General features: G+C 40.7%; 1 protein-coding gene across 3 annotated transcripts in view; it reads right to left on the reverse strand.

Moving 5' to 3' along the window:
• The window catches only part of COP1 (COP1 E3 ubiquitin ligase), a 237,442-nt gene extending 218,150 nt beyond the window's left edge, over positions 1–19,292 (reverse strand). Inside the window, exon 1 of one of the 3 annotated variants that reach the window (XM_027868647.1) lies at positions 18,838–19,292. In XM_027868647.1, the coding sequence (XP_027724448.1) occupies positions 18,838–19,271 (434 nt within the window). In that variant the 5' untranslated portion in view covers positions 19,272–19,292. The remainder of the gene's footprint in view (positions 1–18,837) is intronic. The other 2 variants (XM_027868646.1, XM_027868645.1) reach the window with 2 other exon arrangements.
• Positions 19,293–20,359: the final 1,067 nt, after the last annotated feature.

Below are 20,359 nucleotides of genomic sequence, written 5' to 3' on the forward strand. Positions count from 1 at the left end.
TCAGACAGGATGTCATCTATATAACCAAAGTCAGTCAGATCCAATGAAACTTTCTGTTGTTGTGTATAACAAGGAATCTTGTATGATTTTAAGATAGAAGGGATATACCTTGTTGCTGCAAGTCTTTTTGAGATAGACTAACAATAAATGAGGATTCTCATATAACTGGATCTTTGAGTCAATTTTATAATTATAAATATTTATAGTCAGCTGTAGAGCATGAAACAATGGTAGGATGTCAAGGTGGAAAATATCCAGACCAAGTCACTGGAAATGTTTCTGAATTGAGAGCTAAAGAGATAACAGTCATAGTACACCATAAAAATCCTTCTCATGTACTAAATTCTTGGTATCAGGTTAGCATATTTGAAAAGGCTTTTAGAAAGTTTAGAAATATTATTATGAATGTCCCTAAATAGAGCTTACTTGTTCCCTAAATGAAAATGTTTCTGTCAAATTGTTTCAGAGGAGAACAAATCTTATCTGAAGGCAAACCATGAAAGTTGGGTGATAACCCTTAAAAAATTACATAATAGAATTGTATTACCATTAATTCAATTCACTAATTCAATTCAGTTGAGTAACTGCTACTATGTGCCAATTACCATGCCAGGTGACAAATACAAAGACAAAAAATAGAAAGTCCCTGCCCTATAGAGACTTAACATCCTGCTAGGAGAGAGAAAGGAGAAGGTGAGGAGGGGAAGTACGAGATGGTACAAAGATAAATATATATAATATATATGGACAGATATGCATACATACACACATACAAACAAGGTAACTGGGAGAGGGGAGGGTACTAACAACTAGGGAAATCACGGAAAGGCTTCTCATACAAGGAAGAACCTGACTGTAAATGAAGGTGAAGAGTGAAAGTATTCCTGACATATTGGACAGCCTATGAAATGACAGAGAGATAAGTACTGGATTAAATGTACAAGGTACAAAAAGCAGAGCAATGGTCAATTAACCAATGCCCTGGATCTGACATCAACGGATCTAGATTTGAATTCTGACTTACTACTACTTGCGTAAACCTAATCAAATCATTTCACTTCTCTGGGCCTCAGTTTCTTCATCTGTAAAAAAGAGGAGGTGGACCTCAAAGTTACCTTCCAGCTCCAAATCCTATACTGCTATGTTAAAAGTAAAAGTCAACACAATTCAAACTCTTTATGCTTGTTTGTGAATAATGTATTTAGGCCCTAAAGGCAAACAGAAAAAAAGCAATTCTCTTCAGATGTCCAGAAGTCATTTACAATGGCATTTAGTATAGAGCATCAATCCTATAACCAACACCATGGTTCATGCTGTGTGAGACTAAAAGATTCAGTGGGAAAAAAATGCACAAAATAAATGACTAGGTCAAATCCAAGATAGAAAACTTCCCATGTTCATTACCCAATGAATCCCAGTACACACTAAATAGACTCTATTTGAAATTGGTTTTTAACTTCCATAAAGATTAAGATTAAAAATATTCACAATGTGAACGTCATAAATAAATGATACACTGGCAATAACAAGAATGCCTAGCACAAATTTAAAGACATGAAACAATAATAGGAACAAAATATAAAAACCCAGTTTTTACAACATAGAAATTTTTCTGCATCTAAGAGTGGTAATAGTTTTAATGGAAAACTTTCATCCAACCAATAGCAAGACAATATGTCATTGAGAAAGAACAAACTAGTTTCTGTGGCTACAGTTATTTTAGGTGTTTAAAGAACAGCCACTCCAAACCACTGCAATGTATCCCAGAATAGAGCACCATCATCACCCCTAAAAAGAGGCATGTAAACCCAAGAATCACCTGCAATTCAAATATTATCAAGAAAAAGAATTAAAATTCTACCTTAATCATATGGAGCCAAACTATATCAGACTTTTGGAAAACAAAAATTCTTTGCAATAAGGAAGAACATCTTAACAGTAACTCTCAGATTAAAAAAAAAAAATTAGCAGGGTACTAAAATAAAAATATTTTACTTTCTATATAAAATTTTATTCTACAAGAGCCATTCTAATAAGAAGGAAAATTTTAAACTGTCAAGATACAGAGTATTCCAAAACTCTTAAGTGTAGTTTTCAGATATTCAAGCTTAAAATCTTTAGGACATTCTATAAATATGCTTTCTTTCACCCACTCCTGTAATTCCCTTTCAGATAGCTTTGTTTCTCTTCTTTTGCCATTATTTAATGCAAGTGTTCTTAACCTGGCATCTATAAACTTGGATGTGGAAAACAAATTACATTTTTATTTCAACATAATTGATTTTCTTTGTAAACCTATGTTTATGTATATTCTATTTAATGCATTTTAAAACATTATTCTGAGAAGAGATCCATAGGCTTCACCAGACTGCCATCAGGGCCCATGATACAAAAAAGAGTTAATAATTTCTGGTTTGATAAAATGCTGGAGTTGAAAAAAGGAAAACACTCGTTAGGAACACAACTAATATGTGACTTAAACTCTCTGAGCCTCTGTTTCTTTATCTGTAAAATGAGGATAAGAGCACCTACTTCACAGGCACAAAATGAGATAATGTATGTAAAGTCGTTTGCAAACTTTAAAACACAATATAAGGACAAATAGGTGGCAAAGTGGACAGAGCACCAGTCCTGGGGGTCAGGAGGACCTGAGCTCAAATTTGCCCTCAGACACTTACTAGCTGTGTGTCCCTGGGAGTCACTTAACTCCAATTGCCTCCAAAAAATAAAAACATTTTTTTTAATTTGTTAAATATTATATAAATATGTGTTGTAATTATTATTGAAGTAATAACAAAAATGCTATCAGTCATTTCTTGCTACTTGCAAATCTCAACTCTAATTGAATCTGATTTTTCACCCTTAATTTCCTAATTATGAAGCCTTTGATCTAACTACCAAACTTCCTAGAGAGAACCATTTCCCTAGCACTAGTATCATAGGGCCTTCTTCAGTGATGTTCACCCACATACTTCAATATATCAAAGATCCGTGATATCATAGGAATGAGAACTTCCCTGAACAGGGAAGATCAGAATCCCTCAAAGACCAAACAGTAAATAAACTGCATGAATTGCTATGACCAAACACACAAACACTCTCTCTCTCTTTCTCTCCTCTCCTGGTGATGTTCCTGTATCAAATATTCTACATCTTTACAAACTGAAAAAAGTATCCCAATGTATAGGACCTGTTGTTCACAAAGCAACACATCAATTTTGAGGAAAATTTGTCTTCTAAGCAGCAGTGCCCTTACAGGTCGGTTTTCTTCACGGAAAATAGCAAAAACAAATAAGCAAAGGTTTCAAATGGCCTCGAGTCTCTATCCCAGTCCCAGGACCTACTCTGCAGTGGAGCAAATTCTATGAGGAAGAGGTCAATCATCCCCACCAATTGCTATTACAGGACAAGCAAGCCAGCCTATCTAAAGCAGTGAGGCACCCTGAGAGAGAGAGATAAGAGGCAGCAGGTGCCAGGTAAGCCAAATCACCACCACTTGACTACCATCTCACCCCAGAGCCTTTCGGAGACCTTAGGCCCAAGAGTTTTTGGAATAGTAAAGCTTCCATAGCCCAATGTCCACAATCATCACCCTGTCAAGATACAGCCTGGCAATTGCTCCTGCAAGTGCTATAGTCACAGCTACTGAAGATCCAGAAAAGAACGTTCTAGTCACCAAAATCCTTGACATTGTCAAATGTTTCAACATCAGAAACTGATATGATTTTATCAGTGTATATGATATTAAAAAAGAGGTATTACCCATCTGCTTTGCCACTGCACCCTCATGAACACAGGACCTTTCCATTTGACTTGCAGCTGAAATCTTCCACATGTTAAGTCTCCCCCATTCTTTTTATATTTGCATCCTCAGGGATCAGCACAGTGTTTTGCACATAGAAAGTACTCAATTAATGCTATATTCACTTATTCATGCATTCAACAGTGGCCCAGCCCTCTCAGGAAGAGAGGCTTAGCATTCCCCCTATCGCTTTCAAATGCCAGTTTCATAGGCCTATTATGTAAGATCTCAACATCCACACCAATTCTTTTCCATTGTAAGGGTGATGCTGAAATCAAGAGAGGGTAGCAGGTGACTTGCTGAGGATCCTTCTAGCCCTAAAATTTCTGTGATTCCAGATACCTTCAGGCTCTTACAGCTCAAAAGTAAGACAGGACTCAGCTTCCACTTTTTAGAGTTCTAAGTAGCAGAAGGAAACATCTTAAGGCTGGGACCAAGGTCAGCATTGAGGTATGTAAGGTCCAATATTCATCTCCGTTTCCTTAAAGTATCATGAATCATGCCTGGAATATATTGCCTCCACATTTCCACCTGTTGAAATGTCTCATTCTTTCAAGGACTCGATCAGATAGAACTTTCTCTATGAAGTCTACCCTGATCCCTACCCATGAAAGTCATCTAAGCCCTCAATTATGTTATAGTACTCTGCCTGGAACTCTCCTTTACCCCTTATCAAGTTCTAATTTTTATCATACTTACTTATATACTTGCAATGTCCCTTTTACTAGACTATGTGACTCCCTTGTTGGTGGCAGAAACCATATTATTTTGCATCTTTGTATTCCAAGTACCTGGCATCACGCATTGGAAATACTAAATATTTTAATAAATGTTTATTGAATAGAACTGAATATGATTTGTCATATTATTATCTCAACTGCTTCCTGGCTTTCTCGGTATTTATTATTTTACAATTAAAAAAAAACCCACACTTTTTAATACTCTACTGACCGTTTTTGCTGTGTTAGAGGAAAGCAACATAGGCTAGCAGAAAGAGCATTTTACTCCTTAGTCAGAAAAGAACAAGATTTTAGCCCAACCTCTGCCACTGAATATTCATGTTATCTCTAGAACAAGAGTCAATCCCTGTGTCTTTAGATAGTTACCTTCAAGACAGAAACAAAACTACCAGCTCTTCCTTAATTCTATAGGGTTTTAAAAGGAAATGTACAATATAGAGGTAGCATGTTGTAGTGGGAAAAGAATCAGATTGAAATAAGACTTGGATTCAAATTCTGGCTACAGCACTTACTAGATGAATAAGGTCAAGCAGCAACCTCTCTGAGCCTACAATACCACCTCTATAAATTGAGATTAATTCATTTCAGTCATTATTTTTACTAAATGCCTATGTACTAGGCATTGTGCTCAGATCTAAAGATACAAAAACAAACAGTCCTTACTCTTACATTCCACATCTGGGCACAATATATACACAAAGATGTAGAATTTGTTTCCTCTTTCTGGTGGTTCTTCCTATTGGTTCTAATTCTCACCTACAACATGACTAATGTGAAAATGTTTAATAGGAATATATATGTATAGCCTATATCTGATTGCATGCCGTCTTGGGAAGGGAGGTGGGGAGGGAAGTGGAGAAAAATTTAAAACTCAAAAGCTTATGGAAGAGATTATTGATAATTCAAAATAAATTAATTAAAAATTTAAAAAGAAAAAGAAAAAAATCAGCAGAAAAAAAAAAGTAGAACATAATTTTGGGAAGGGAGAGGGCAATCCCAGCAAGACTTCTGAGATGGACTTGAAAACTGAGCTGAGCCTAGAAGGAAGATAAGGATTTTTGAAAGACAAAGACTAAGTGACAGTGTATTCCAGTACAAATGCAAGAAGGCAAGAGATAAATTTGGATTTTATCCTAGAAACAATAGGTAGTCTTTGCAGGTTGGGGGGGGGCAGCATTATATCACACTGGTGCCTTAAGATGATTATTCTGGCAGCTGTAGTGAATAATGGATTAGAGAAGGGGAGAATGGAAGCAGAAAGACCAATAGGAGGCTACTACAATAATAATGACAGGCAGTGATGAAGCCCAGAATTAGGGTGATACCTACATGAGTAGAGAGGATACAAGACATACTGTGGAGGTAGATGTTATATAACTTGACAACTGACTAGACATGGAGGGGTATAAAATGAAAGAAGACTTGAGGCTATCTCAGAGGTTGCCACACTGGGTTAGTAGGAAGGAAAATAATCAACAAAAACAAGGAAGGAACTGGAAGAGACTAAGATGAGTTATTCTGAACATCAATCAACAAAAGCATTTATTAAATACCATGTGCCAGTACTGTACTAGATGATGGAGATACAAAGATAAAAGTAGAATAGTTCTTGCCTCAAGGAGGTTACATTCTCAAGGGAGACAACATGTACATAGAAATACATAACAAATAAATACAAAGTAATCCTGAGGGAAGAGGGTACTAGCAGACATGGAGGAATCAGGACAGGTTTCAAGAAGAAGGTGGCATTTGAGCAGAGTTTTTAAGGAAACAACGAATTCCAAGAGGTGGTAGTTAGGAGGGAATACATTCCTGGTATGGGGGAGACCCAATGAGAACATATAGAGACAAGTGACAAAGTATATTAAAGCTAGAAAGATACACTGGGGTCAGCTTGTGAAAGGCGTTGAATATGAGTACACAGGCCAGTCACTTCTTCATTTCCCACCTGCTTGGACCCCTTGGACTGGGCTCCATATACTCTCTTGCTTCGTTTTATGTTGTTTCCTTCCCACCCCCAATCCCACTAGATTGTAAGCTCCTTGAGCGCAGGGACTATCTTTTTCATATTTGTTTCCCCACTGATAAGCACAGTGCCTGGCACATACTGGGCACTTAATAAATGTTCACTGACTGAGACACCTACAAGTTATCATAGTGGAGAAGTTCAACAAGCAGTCTGACATGTGGGACTGGAGATCATATAAGAAATTAAGGCTTAATATAAAGATCTGGGAGCAACCTGTGTAAAGATAATTGATGGGAAACTCAAGTGTGAAAAAATCTTATGGAGTTCTTTTTATGCTCCCTCCCAACTCTTCCCTCAGTCCATTACTCTTTTTTTGCCAAAAGTGAAGCAGCTAAGAAATTCTTGGTGCACACATCAAAGGACGGAGAAACCAAGTAGAGAGCACACCTATTCTAGACCTGATTCTTATCAACGAAGAACTGGCTTATGAAGTACAAACAATAAGAAACCTGAGAAGGATGGCCCATTCTACCTTAGAATTAGTGGGGAGAGGTCAAAGTGAAGGATGGTCTGACATGTACCTTAGAAGTAAGAAAGCAAATTTCGAAGGGTTCAAAGAAATGTTATCCCACGGCCTAAAATTTTGCAGATGAGGCAAGCCCAAGGGGGCTGGGAAGTACTCAAGAATGAAAAGCTGAAGAAAGTAAGATCTTGTATTAAAGTTCTGAAGAAAAGAACTGCTGCTAAGTGGATGAGACAATGACAGTGGATGATGGAAAGAACTACCCAATTTTTTTATCCCTAGGACACATAGCTAAGAGTCAATATCAAGATCAAAAATTATCTCAACAGCTTAGAATGATAAGTCCAATCTAATGAAAAGGAATTTAGTAGAGTGTAGTAACAGTGTACAAGTGTAAAATAGAATCACAGAATTTGAGAGTTAGAAGGGATAGGATCCAGTCTAACTCATACCTGAAAGAAACGTCCACTAATACTTGTTAAATCAACAAGTATTTAATAAGCACCCACTATGTGCCAGACACTGTACTAAATGCTGGGCAGACAAGGATAAAAACTGCCCCTGACCTCAAAGAGCTCACAATCTAATGAGGAAAGACAACATGCAAAAAAAAAAACTACATATAAACAAGATATACATGAAGAATGAATATTAAAGAACATTGAATGAACATTGAATGAAAGAACATTAAAGGAGGACTAGGAAAGGCTTTTTTCACAAAATGGGATTTGAGCTGAGAATTGAAGGAAGCCAGGGAAACCAGCAGGCAGAGACAAAGAGGGAGGGAACTCCACACTTAGGATGAACTCCAGGCCAGTGAAAATGCCTGGAGTCAGAAGATGGAGCTACTTATGCAAAGAAACCAGAGTCCCAGGATTACAAAGTATATGGGGAAAAATAAGATATAAGATGAGAAAGGTAGGAGGTGGCCAGGTTAGAAAGAACTTTGAAAGCCAAACAGATGACTTTATTTGATCCTGGAGTAAGCCACTGAAGTTTGTTAGAGAACAACAAAATCACACCTGCTCTTTAAGAAAATCAATTTGACATTTAAGGATGGACTGGAGTGGGAAGAAACTGGAAGCAGGGAGGCCAACCAGAAGGCTACTGAAACAGTCTAGGTATGAGGTAATGAGGGACTGAACCAAGGTGGTGGCAATGTCAGAAGAGAGAAGAAAGTGTATACCAGACCTGACAGAGATGACACCTCATTTGCAAAGGTCAGGGAGGATGGAGTTGCCTTGGAGCATATATATTTTACAAATGAGGAAACTGAGGCAGACAGAGATTAAGTAACTTGCTGGCCACAAAGCTAGTAAGTGTCTGGGGCAAGATTTAAACATGAATCTTCCTGATTGCAAGTCCAATACTCTATTCACTGTGCCACCTAGCTACCTCAATTTAATCATGTTTCAATATGTTTACAAAACATCTAGTTTCAGATGTCCAATAGGCAGTCGGAGATGTGAGGTATCAGGAAAGAGGTTAGGATTGGTTAAATAGATATGAGAATGATACACACAGAGATTTCTGAAAATAAATCCATGTGAGTTGATAAGATCACCAAGCCAAATAAGATAAAGAAGTGGGCCCATGATAGAAAATTGGGGGATATCCACAGTGAGCGGACACCATCTGGATGAAGATCCAAAAAAGAAGAATAAGGATTGGTCAGTTAGACAGGAGAACAGGAGAAAATGGTGTCATGAAAATCTAGACAGAAGAGAATATCAAAGAAAAGAGGATGATCAACAGTGTCAAAGATTGAAGGGAGGTGAAGAAGGATGAAGAATGAGAAAAGGCCATTAGATGAGGCAATGAAGAGATAATTGGCATCTTTGGTAAAGCAGTTTCAATTGAATGATGAGGCTGAAAGCCAAACTGCAGAGCTTAAAAAAGAGTGAGAATAAAGGAAGTAGAGGTACTAATTGTAGATGGTCTTCTCGTGAAGTTTAGCCACAAAAGGAAGGCCAGATTAAGGACGAGAGCAGAGATAAATGAAAAGACATAGGCATATTTGTAGGCAACAGGGAAGTAGCCAGGAGACAGGAAAAGATAGATATATCAGTGAGTTGAAATGATAAAGGGGGCAATATGCTAGAGATGATGGGATGGGACTTGCATGTATAGAGGGGTTTGCTTTGGCAAGGGCAAAGGGCACTCTTCATGTGAAATGGAAGTGAAAGAAGGAGATAGTGCCAGAAGGCGTTTGAGTGGTGTGAGACAAGAGAGGGAGAAAAAGAAGTTCTCCGTTAATGGCTTCAATTTTTTCAGTGAAATACAAAGCAACGTCCTCAGCTGAGAGAATAAGGTGAAGAGCGGTGACGTAAAGTATAAGGAGCAATGAAAAGGTTTGGAAAAGTCAACATAGTAAGTCAGTCAAGGAGGTATAAAAGCATTGCTTTGCTGTAGTAAGGGCCCAGTGGAGATTATGTAACAAACTTAAAATGGATCCAGTCAGTATAGTTTGGTGATTTTTCTCCAGCTTCGTTCAGCAGCACATACATAGGAGCAAAGACAGCAGATGGTGGGAGAACTCCAAGGGTGGGATTTGGCAGGGGAAGATCAAGGAACTTAAGAGAAAATGACAGTGCAGAGTTGAACTGGTTCAATAAGGGGTCAAGATAAAGAAAGGAAGAGAGTGGAGCCATTGAAGGATTGGTGGCCTGGGAAAAAACTGACGGGTCAAAATTGAAGGACATGATGAGAATATTTAGGGTTGCAAGGCAGAGGGAAAAGTGAATGACAACTGACTGCGATCAGATAAGGGAATTTTAGTTCCTGAATATGGAAGTGGTGCATTTGTAGGTGATGATCATCTCCGTGCATAGCTGAGTTAGGGTGGAGGAGCAGGTTGTGGGAAATAAGTTGAGGAACTTTGGAGGTTAGGGTGTCTGCATGAGTATCACTACATATGCGGAAGTGTCCTAACATGCAGCACTCATATATGTGTATGTGTGTGTGTGTGTGTGTGTGTGCCCTCGCGCGTGCATCACCCTCTTCACCTACTGGAATCACTACTATCTATTTTTCTAAATTTACCTCAAATGCTACCTTCCCAGGAATGTTTTCCTGATCCCCAAAATTGGTAAAGACCTCCTTCTTCTCCCAGCTCACACAGTAATTTCTTTTAATGAAGGTATCATGTCAGAGGCAGCATGGTAAAGAGGAAAAAGCAATGGATTCAGAGTCTGAGGATCAACCTCACCTTGGATTTCTAGTTACGTGTGTAACCATGGGCAACTTACAACTTCTTTGTGCCTGTCTCTTCAACTGTAAAATGAGGAGGTTGAACTAGCTGTCTTCTAAGGTCCATTCCAGCTCTAATTCTATGATCATATGATCCCAATATTGTGTAATGCCTATGTTGGTACCTAATCTTCCCAAAAGACATTCACCTCCTTGAGGGCAGGACTACTATGTCTTATATAAATTTTAGAACTCCCTCAACAGGTAGCAGAACATACAGTCAGTATTTAATAAATGTTTATTCTATGTTTTTGGTGTACATTAACACTAGACCATTGCAACAACCCATATACAAGGTGAGGAAGTTGGAAAAGGGGTTTGCAATGGGAACTCAAAAAAAGAGAATAATACAAGACCTGATAAACAAAACTAGAAGACAGTATGTAAGAAAGAAAGGAAAGGTAAGGAAGAAAGAAAAGTCAACGGTAATTTCAAAGCTCTGAGTTTTGATAACCAAGAGAATGGCAATAGTATCACAGCAAGAAACTGGTTATTGAATATTAAAATTAACCAATATTTCCCAAACATTTTTAGTCTCTTCATATTGAAATTTTCCTTTCTACTCCCCACTCCTCTCTAAATAGTTAGAATAGGTTTTTAAAGCAGAAGTCCAAAACTTCAAACTATCTTCTAACAGAAGTTAGAACTCTTGAAATATCTGTAGTAACATCATTCCACCTTCTAAACGTAGGCAGAGGACTTACACAGAAGGGAAATGTAGAAGTTTACAAATGTAAACAAAATTAAACAGTTCAACTAGACATTAAAAGAGTCTGGGAGAAAATTTTGAGAAAATAGGGCAGCTAGGTGGCGCAGTGGATAGAGCACTGGCCCTGGAGTCAGGAGGACCTGAGCTCAAATCCGGACCTCAGACACATAATACTCCCTAGCTATGTGATTCTGGGCAAGTGACTTAACCCTAATTGCCTTACTTTAAAAAAAAAAAAAAGGAAAGGAAATTATATTTCTGGAATTGTGGTTAAAATATTGGGTTTGGAGTGAAGAAGTCTGGGTTCCAATCCCATCTCACTTAAGAACTGTGTGTTCCCAGGAAATTCATCTACTTTCACAGCTTCTGTTTCCTCATCTGTAAACTGGAGATATTCACTATACTATTTCCCTTACAGATAAGAACACATGGTAGTTATGGGGGAAGCATTTTTTTAAAAACTTAAAGCACTACAGAAATATGAGTTGCATTTTTTTCTCAAACCTGTGATTTTTAACGGGATAGGAGACTCCCAGTGAGTGAAATTCTTCTACCAATGCAGATCAAGTCCTTGATTTGAGTTATTAAACTCTTTTGTGTCATGGACCCCTTTGGCAGTCTGCTGTAACTAAAGACAGACCTCTTCTCAACATAATGTTTTTTAAGGCATAAAGTGTAAAACACATAGGATTACAAAAGAAACCAATTCTCCTGAAAAAATTTTCTTAAAAAAAAAAAAGTTCACTTACCTCAAGTTAAGAGCCCTCGTCTTAGACAGTTATCCTGGGGACCCTGAATGGTTTTTAAGTTATTTGCCTAAGTTCACACAGCCAGTATGTCAGAAACAGGACTTGAATCCAAGTGGTCCTGACTCTGAAGTCAGCCCTCTATCCATTGCACTACATGCCTCCTCACTAAATAGGTTATTGTTTTATTACTTTTATGCTAAGAAATTGTAATATAACTCTGAATTGACTAAATCTCTCTTCTGTATCTTAGATGCCATATCTATAAAACATAATTTAAATTATTTCTCACTGACATTATTTTAAGACCTTTAGATGAAATGTGAAAATAATTGTAACACACAGCAATCACAGTTTATAGACCATTTACCTCCCAACAACTCTATAAGACAGATGGTACAGATATTATCCTTATTTTACAGATGAGGAAACTGAGACTCTGAGATATTAAGTGATTTATTTGTCCACAACTACTGACAAACCAAGGAATTCTACCAAAATCTTTTCACTGTAAATCCAGAATTTTCACTGACATGAAATCAAAATGCAAATAAATAAAAAAATGAAAGGTACAAACTATTTTAAATGTTTGTCTCAATTTTGGAATACAGTGTGTTGTACACATACCCTTCAGCTTTAGGTAGCATTTTCTCTCTGCCCTGGGATGCTAACACATCTGCCACTTAATCAAATCCTGTTTAACATCATTCAAAACTAATCTAGTATTCAAGAGAAGAGCATTGTACACTTTTAAAAGGGTACAATGAAAATATCACCATTCAACGCTCAAGGTGGTTTCACACATCAGGGAAAGTTGATAAAATAGAAATGAATGAAATTATCAGCAGGAACTACCTTTATTCCAACAACCAAAACCAGCAACATTTTCCAATCCATAAAATTCCTGTATAGAGCCCTCAGGGGCATACTGTCCCTAGACACCTGGAGGCAGTTAGATGCCACAATGGACAGACTGGACCTGGGGCCTTAGGAAAACCTAAGCTGAAATTTGGCTTTAGACATTTGCCAGCTGTATGACTCTGAGCAAGTGAACCTCCATCTGCCTCAATTTCCTCAACAGTAAAATGGAGATAATAAAAGTACCTATCTCAAAGGGTTGTTGTGAGATCCATTGGAATAATATTTTTCAAATGTTTAAACAGTATGACATAGAGTAGGTGTTTAATAAACGCTTAGTCTGTCCATCCGTCCATCCATCCACCCATCCCAAGCCTATCATAAGTATCATTTTCAGTTTGAACTCACTACCCTACCTTCTACAGCGGCTCTTCCAAACCTTTTCATTCCTCCTGAAACTTCCCATGGCTCTCCTTTCCTGGACCCTCTCAGCTGAGAAACTTGCCTCTTATTTTACAGAAAAAATTGAGGCCATTCATCATGAGTTCCCTCTCCTCCCTTCTTCCTCATCTCACATCACTCATACGCCTTCTACCACTATCTCCTCCCCCACTCCTGTCCCACACAAAGAGCTGGCTTATGCCTTTCTAAGGCTAACCTCTCTACTTCAATACTCCCAAAACCTCAAGAGTAATCACGTCTCCAATGTCTTCTCTTCTCCATGCAAAACATCACTAATTTTTTCAACCAACTGCTCATACGGTATGATCTCAAGGCAACCAATTCCCAGGCAGGGAAAAATGACTTCATTTTGAAAGCAGCCCATTGTAGTGCGGAAAGCAATGAATTTGGAATCAAAAGACCAAGATTCAAATCTGGATCCTGCTACTAACTGTATCCTCTTGGAGAAATCATTAAGTCTCACTGGGCTATAATTTTCCTAACTGTATAATGAAGGAATTATATTAGAAGATCTAAAAGACAGAATGGCATAGAGGAGACAAGTGTTAGACTTGGAATAAAGAACACCTGGGTTCCAATTACTAGCTGTGTGACTAATGACCAAATCACTTTCTCTGATGCTCAGGTTTCTCACCTATAAAATGGAAATAATATCACCTGCAGTATCTACTTCATAGATTAACATAAGGCTCAAATGATAATGTATGTAAAACAATTGGCAAACTTTAAAGTAATATATAAATATCAGCTATCATTATTGTAATTATCTCTAGGGTCTCTTTTGCTCTACTCCTATGAATCAATGAGTTAAGAGATCTGCAGTAAGTTTTCCTTGATTGTCTCTCCTTTCCCAAACTCTATTAGTCATGTAAGACATGACGTGACTTTGATTTGCGACTCTGTAATGCACTTCAATCAATCAATAAACATTTATAAAGCTCCTGCTATTTGCTAGGCACTGTGCTAAGCACTGGGATATAAAAAGAAGCAAAAGACAATCCCTGTTCTCAAAGAGCTTATAATATAATGGAAGAGACAAATATACACAAAGCAAGCTATATACAGGATAAATAAGAAATAGTTAACAGAGGGGAAAGCAATAGAATTAAAAAGGGATAAGGAAGACTTCCAATAAAAGATGAGATTTTAGATGAGACTTAAAGAAAGCCAGGGAGGTCAGCTATCAAGGAGGAGGAGGGAGAGCATACCAAGCATGGGGGACATTTAGAGAAAATATCCAGAGCCCAGAGATGTAGTGTCTTGCTCATGGAACAGCCAAGAGCCCTGTGTCATTGGAACAAAGAGTACCTATCAGGGAGTAAAATGTAAGAAAACTGGAAAGGTAGGAGGGGGCTAGTCTATAAGGCTTTCAATGCCAAACAGATCATTTTGTATTTGATCCTGGAGGCAACCAGGGAATTTACTGAACAGTGGGGTGACATGGCTGGTCTTGAGCTTTAGGAAAAATCACTTTGGTGACTGAATGGAAGATGGATTGGAGTGGGAAGAAAGCAGACCCACCAGTAGGTTACTGCAATAATCCAAGCATAAGGTGATTAGGGCCTATACTAGGATGATGGCAGTGTCAAAGAAGAGAAGGGGGTGTATTGAAAAGATGTTGCAAAGGTGAAATCAACAGGCCTTGGAAACAGACTGGATATTGCAGGGGGGAAAGGGGGGGGTTGGGAGAGAATGGGTTGGAAGAGAGAATTAGGAGTCCAGGTGATTCCTAGGTTATGAGTCTGAGGGACTAGAAAGAAGGAAGATGGTATTGTCCTCTACGGTACTAGCGAAAGTAGAAGTGGGAGGTGGGAGGTGGGAGGAGGGGAGTATTAGAGAGAAAGACAATGAGTTCCGTTTTATAGAAATGTTGGGTTTAAGGTGTTTACAGGACATCCAGTTCAAGATGTCCAAAAGGCATTTGGAGATGTGAGACTGGAGGTCAGCAGAAAGGTTGGGGCAGAATAAGTAAATGGGAGAGTCATCAGCACAGATATGGTAATTAAATCCTTGGAAGCTAATAAAATTACCAAGTAAATATTGATAAGATAAATGCAAATCAAAACAACTCTGAGATACCACATCACACCTATCAGATTGGCCAACATGACAAAACAGGAAAATGATAAATGTTGGAGAAGATGTGGGAAACCTGGAACACTAATGTACTGTTGGTGGAGTTGTTCAATGATACAACCATTTTGGAGAGCAATTCAGAACTATGCTCAAAGGGCTATAAAAATGTGCATACCCTTTGACCCAGCAATAGCACTTCGAGGGCTATATTCCAGAGAGATCATACAAATGAGAAAAGGACCCACATGTACAAAAATATTTATAGCAGCTCTTTTTGTGGTGGCAAAGAATTGGAAATTGAGAGGATGCCCATCAATTGGGGAATGGGTGAACAAGTTGTGGTATATGAATGTAATGGAATACTATTGGGCTATAAGAAATGATGAACAGGCTGACTTCAGAAAAACCTGGAAAGACTTGTATGGACTGATGCTGAGTGAAGTGAGCAGAACCAGGAGAAAAACGGCGTACACAGTAACAGACAATGGTGTGCGATGACTAATATTGATAGACTTAATCCTTCTCAGCAATACAAGGATTTAAGACATATCCAAAGGCCTCTTGATGGAAAATGCTATCCACATCCAAAGAAAGAACTATGGAGTTTGAATGCAGATCGAAGCATACCATCTGCTATTTTTTTTCTTCTGTTGTATTTTGTTTCCTCTTTGTGGTGGTTCCTCCTGTTGGTTCTAATTCTTACTTACAACATAGCTAACGTGAAAATATGTTTAATAGGAATGTATATGTATAGCCTACATCAGATTGCATGCCATCATGGGGAGGGAGGTGGGGAGGAAGGGGGAGAAAAATTTAAAACTCAAAAGCTTATGGAAGTGATTGCTGATAATTCAAAATAAATTAATTAAAGAAAAAAAATCACCAAGTAAAGTAGTATAGAGAGAGAAGAGAAGAGGGCCCAGGAGAGCACTCTGAGGGACGCCTACAGTTAGAGGACATGATCTGGAGGAGGATCCAACAAGGGACACTGAGAAGTGGTCAGAGAGGAGAAGAACCAGGAGAGAGTGCTTATCTTGAAAACCTAGAGAAAAGAGTATCAAGGAGGAAAGAGTGATCAACAGTGTCAAAAGCTGCTGTGTTGTCTGTGTCTTATCTCATTTTTCATTTTATCTTTGTATCCCCAGATCCTTGCACAAAATAGACACTTAATAAATGCTTGCAGGATTGGGTTGTAAATTCCATAAGGACAGAGACAGTATCTTATTTAAAACTTTGTATCACTCTCTCCAAACCCTTAGTCCTCTGAACGTTGTTTCATTTTTTCACTTTGTATTATCAAGGGCCTACAGTACCTGGCCCACAAAAGATGCTTAATGAATGTTGAAGAAAAGATGGAGACGGGTCTCACCCTGGAAGCTACCTAGTCATGTGACATTGGCCAAATCACTTCATTCATCTGAATTTCAGTTCCCTCCTTCGCTTCCTCCTCTCTCTGACTTTTCATGGTATGGAGGTGACCCTGGGTTTTTGAAGGTTAGGCTAATGAAGAACAAGCTTTGACAGGTCCTACTAAGTTGTAAATGTTTCAACTACCAATCTGGAGACAAAAGCCCAGCCTCTCTAAATCAAAAGGCTGATCCCCAGAAGGCTGGTTATTATTATTATTGTCAGCTACAGCAACTCATGAAGGTGGTCTACTAAGATATAAATGACTGCAATCTGCATCTGTAGAAGGATCACTCTTATATATGTGATGATACAACTGTAAGTCATTAACATCAACTTCGAAATTCCACTACAGTCATCAATCTAGACAACTTTAGTTATCATTCTACCAAAACTACACCCACTGAAGATAATCTCAAATTCCAAAATGCTCCTAATGTAACAATCATCTCTCTTTGGGGTGGAGCCCAACTACTCCACACCAAAAAATAAATACACACACACACACACACACACACACACACACACACACACACACGGCTACTAGTTGCCACAATTTGTATCACAACCATCCAACCTCTAGTAACCTACATACAATGGAAAGGAAGAGAGGAATAAGCACTTATAAAGAAACTACTACATGCCTATCACTATCCTAAGTACTTTTTACAAATATTATCTCATTTGATCCTCACAACAATCCTGACATGACTGAGGTAGGTACCTGAGAGGTAGGTGCTGTTACTATCTCCATTTTACAGTTGAGGAAATTTGAGGCAAACAGTTTAAGTGACTTGCCCAGGGTCACACAGCTAGTATCTGAGGCTGGATTTGAACTCAGGGCTTCCCGACAACTCTAGGCCCAGCCCTCTACCCCCTGTGCCAACAGCTGCCTCAAGTCACACTGGACTGGAGTCAGAACCTGGATTCATATCACAGTTCTCATGCTTACTGGCTGTTTGACATTGGGTAAATCATTTCACCCATCTGAGCCTCAGTTCCCTCATGTGCAAAATGGTAATAGTACTTACACTACCTAACTCAAAAGGTGTTGGTGTGATCCTTCCTACCTTCCCAGTCTTCTTACACATTTACTCTTCTTCAAGAACTCATGCTGGCCTATTTGCTGCTCTTCACATATAACGATGCTCCATCTTCTATCTGTGCCTCTGCAATGGCTGTCCCCAATGCTTGTAATGCACTCCCTCCTTACTTCTATCTCTTGAAATACCTGGAATCCTTTAAGATTCAACTTAGTATCATTTTCTTTATGCCTTTCCTGATTCTCCCTGGTAGCTAGCTCCCTCCCTACAAAAACTACTTTCAATTTGTTTTGTACACACTTGCATATGGGCATGTGTACATCTCCCCCTATTAGAACACAAGCTCCATGAGGACAGCAACAGTTTTTCTGTTTTATATTATACTTCACCTCCAAAGCTTAGCACAGACCCTGGCACATGATAGATGCTTAATAAACACATGTTATGATAAACCTTAAAGTGCTACAAATTGTGTTTAACACAATGTACATTACATGTGGTACACTGAAACCTGCTTAAAGAGATAAAAGTATAGTTTCTCATTGACCTCAAATATAATAGTCTTACTGGCAGGTTTCACTGCACACAGACTATAAATATGAGCTGACAGTGAGGAGTGATATATCATGTACATTTGTGTTTATTTTAAACAATGCTTAGCACATTTGCAGGTAATCAGTCGGTCAGCTACCATTTATTAAGCATCGCCTATGTTCTGGGCATTGCTGTTCAGCAAAAACCAGCCTACTTTCAGAAAGTTCAGAGTCTAACGGCACTCAATATCCCTTTCACTTATAGCAATCCCAATGCATTCTCTCTGTTGACCATCCCCTCGATAAACCTGAATATGTCATTCGACATCCCAAGGGCCTCCATTCTCACTCTCAACAACTCCACCAAGGATACCTTCTTGCACTTCAATTCCATTCAACAAGTATCGGCGCTGCTGCGGCCGGCGCTCGCTGAACTCAGAGCTCTGCCTCCCTAACTCGTTCCTCTTAACCCCGATTCTGCACTCCCCCCCAGTCTCCTGCTCGAGGTAACCCCCCATCCACCAGGACCGCCTCCTACGGAAGGCCCCCACACACCCACCCGGCGCCCATCTGCTCCAAAGCTTCAGCCTCCAGCACACGCTGCCATCGCCCTCCATCACCTGCTGCCATCCGAGACCTCCCCCCTCCCCGCGCATCCCACCCAGCAGGAGAAGGGGAGGGGGCTGGAGGGATGGGAAGGAGGGATGCTTCTCCACCCACCAGACGAAGTCGTTGCTTTTGTCCTCGTACGAGTTGATGAGCCCATTGCAGAGCGGGGTGAGCAGAGGCCGCTTCCTGCTGCCGCTGCCCGAGCTGCCCCCGCCGCCGCCGCCGTTGACGGCGCTCCCGGGCCTGGTCGAGCCCCCGAGCCGGGAGAGGCCCGCGGCCAGCGCCCCGCCGCCCCCGCCCCCGCCACCTCCGCCGCCCGAGCCCGACACGGCGGCGGCCACCAGCAGAGGCCGCACGGTGGCCCCGAGGCCCCCGGAGCCGGCGGCCCCGCTAGACCCCGCCGCGGCCACCACCGCCGTTAGGGACGGGGGCGACGGCGACGACGACGACGAGGACGACGACGAGGCGGAAGTGACTGAGGAGGCCGCGGAGGAGCCGGGCCCTGTCCCAGCAGCGCCGGGACCAGCCTGGCGGCTGCCGGACATCGTGACTCCCCCCTCCCCGGGCTGGGCAGTCGGAGGAGAGGGAGAGGGACCGGGGACCGGGGACCGGGACCCGCCGCCGCCACCGCCTCCCTGCAGCCTCAGTGCATCCTGAGGACGCGCACAGCGCAGGGGGCGGGGGCTGCCACCCGGGAGGGAACAATAAAGTTGTTTAAAAAAAAAACAAACAAACGGCAGCCGGCGGGAGGAAGCCGGGGAACTAAAACACCGGGAGGGGGAGGGAGAGGAAGAATGCGCTCTCCAGGGCGCAGCTACCAGCCCGAGTCTTGTGGCAGCCAACCCCGAGCAAGGCCGGGGAGAGCGTGCGCACGCGCACTCGAGACGGAGGCCGAGAGAGAATGGGGAGGGCGGAGGAAGCTAGAGAGGTACAACTTTATTGGCAGCCGTCTCATACACACAATACACACCCATGGCGACGGCGACCACTGCCTAGCTACGGAAGAATTCCTTGTTGAAAGCTTTATTGATTGACGACGTACAGCAGAAACTGGAAGTGGGGCAGGGTAGGAGGGCAATGAGCAAGGGGCGGGGGGATGAGAAGCGCCCAGAGAAGAGAGTGGTCCTCAGTGGAGGAGCCGAGGCAAGCGAATCCTCAAACGACTGCGCAAGCGCATTGTAGACCGTGCATATCCTCATTCCTAAGAGTGAGGAGACCTAGGGGGAGGTGGGTGACATAGGGTGGTTTCCGGCACTGCGCGTGCGCAGGATTCCCAAGCATTCCTGAGGGAGGAGGGCGAGGACCGCGAGAAGAAAAGGAAAGTTAGCCGGTGTAAGCGGGCGGAGTGTTTCAGTGGAGAAAGCAAGACTCAATGCGGAGACTAAAATGCCTGCGGTGGTTCAGAGGGTGCAATTCAGTTCCACTAACATTTGTTGAGGAGCTGGAATTTAGGAGTCCTGCATTCAGCTGTCGTCCCCCACACCTCTCCATCCTCATCTACGCCTGGGGGCTTCCCTGAATTCCTTCAAGTCTCCGCAGAAATTCGACTTTCTACAGGAAGCCTTTCCTGATTCCCCTTTAATTCTAGTCCCTTCCTCCTTATCTCCAGTTTATCCTGTATGTTGCTTGTTTG

The sequence above is a fragment of the Vombatus ursinus genome, unplaced genomic scaffold, assembly GCF_900497805.2.
Source record: "Vombatus ursinus unplaced genomic scaffold, bare-nosed wombat genome assembly UNPS02014789.1, whole genome shotgun sequence".
NCBI lineage: Eukaryota > Metazoa > Chordata > Mammalia > Diprotodontia > Vombatidae > Vombatus > Vombatus ursinus.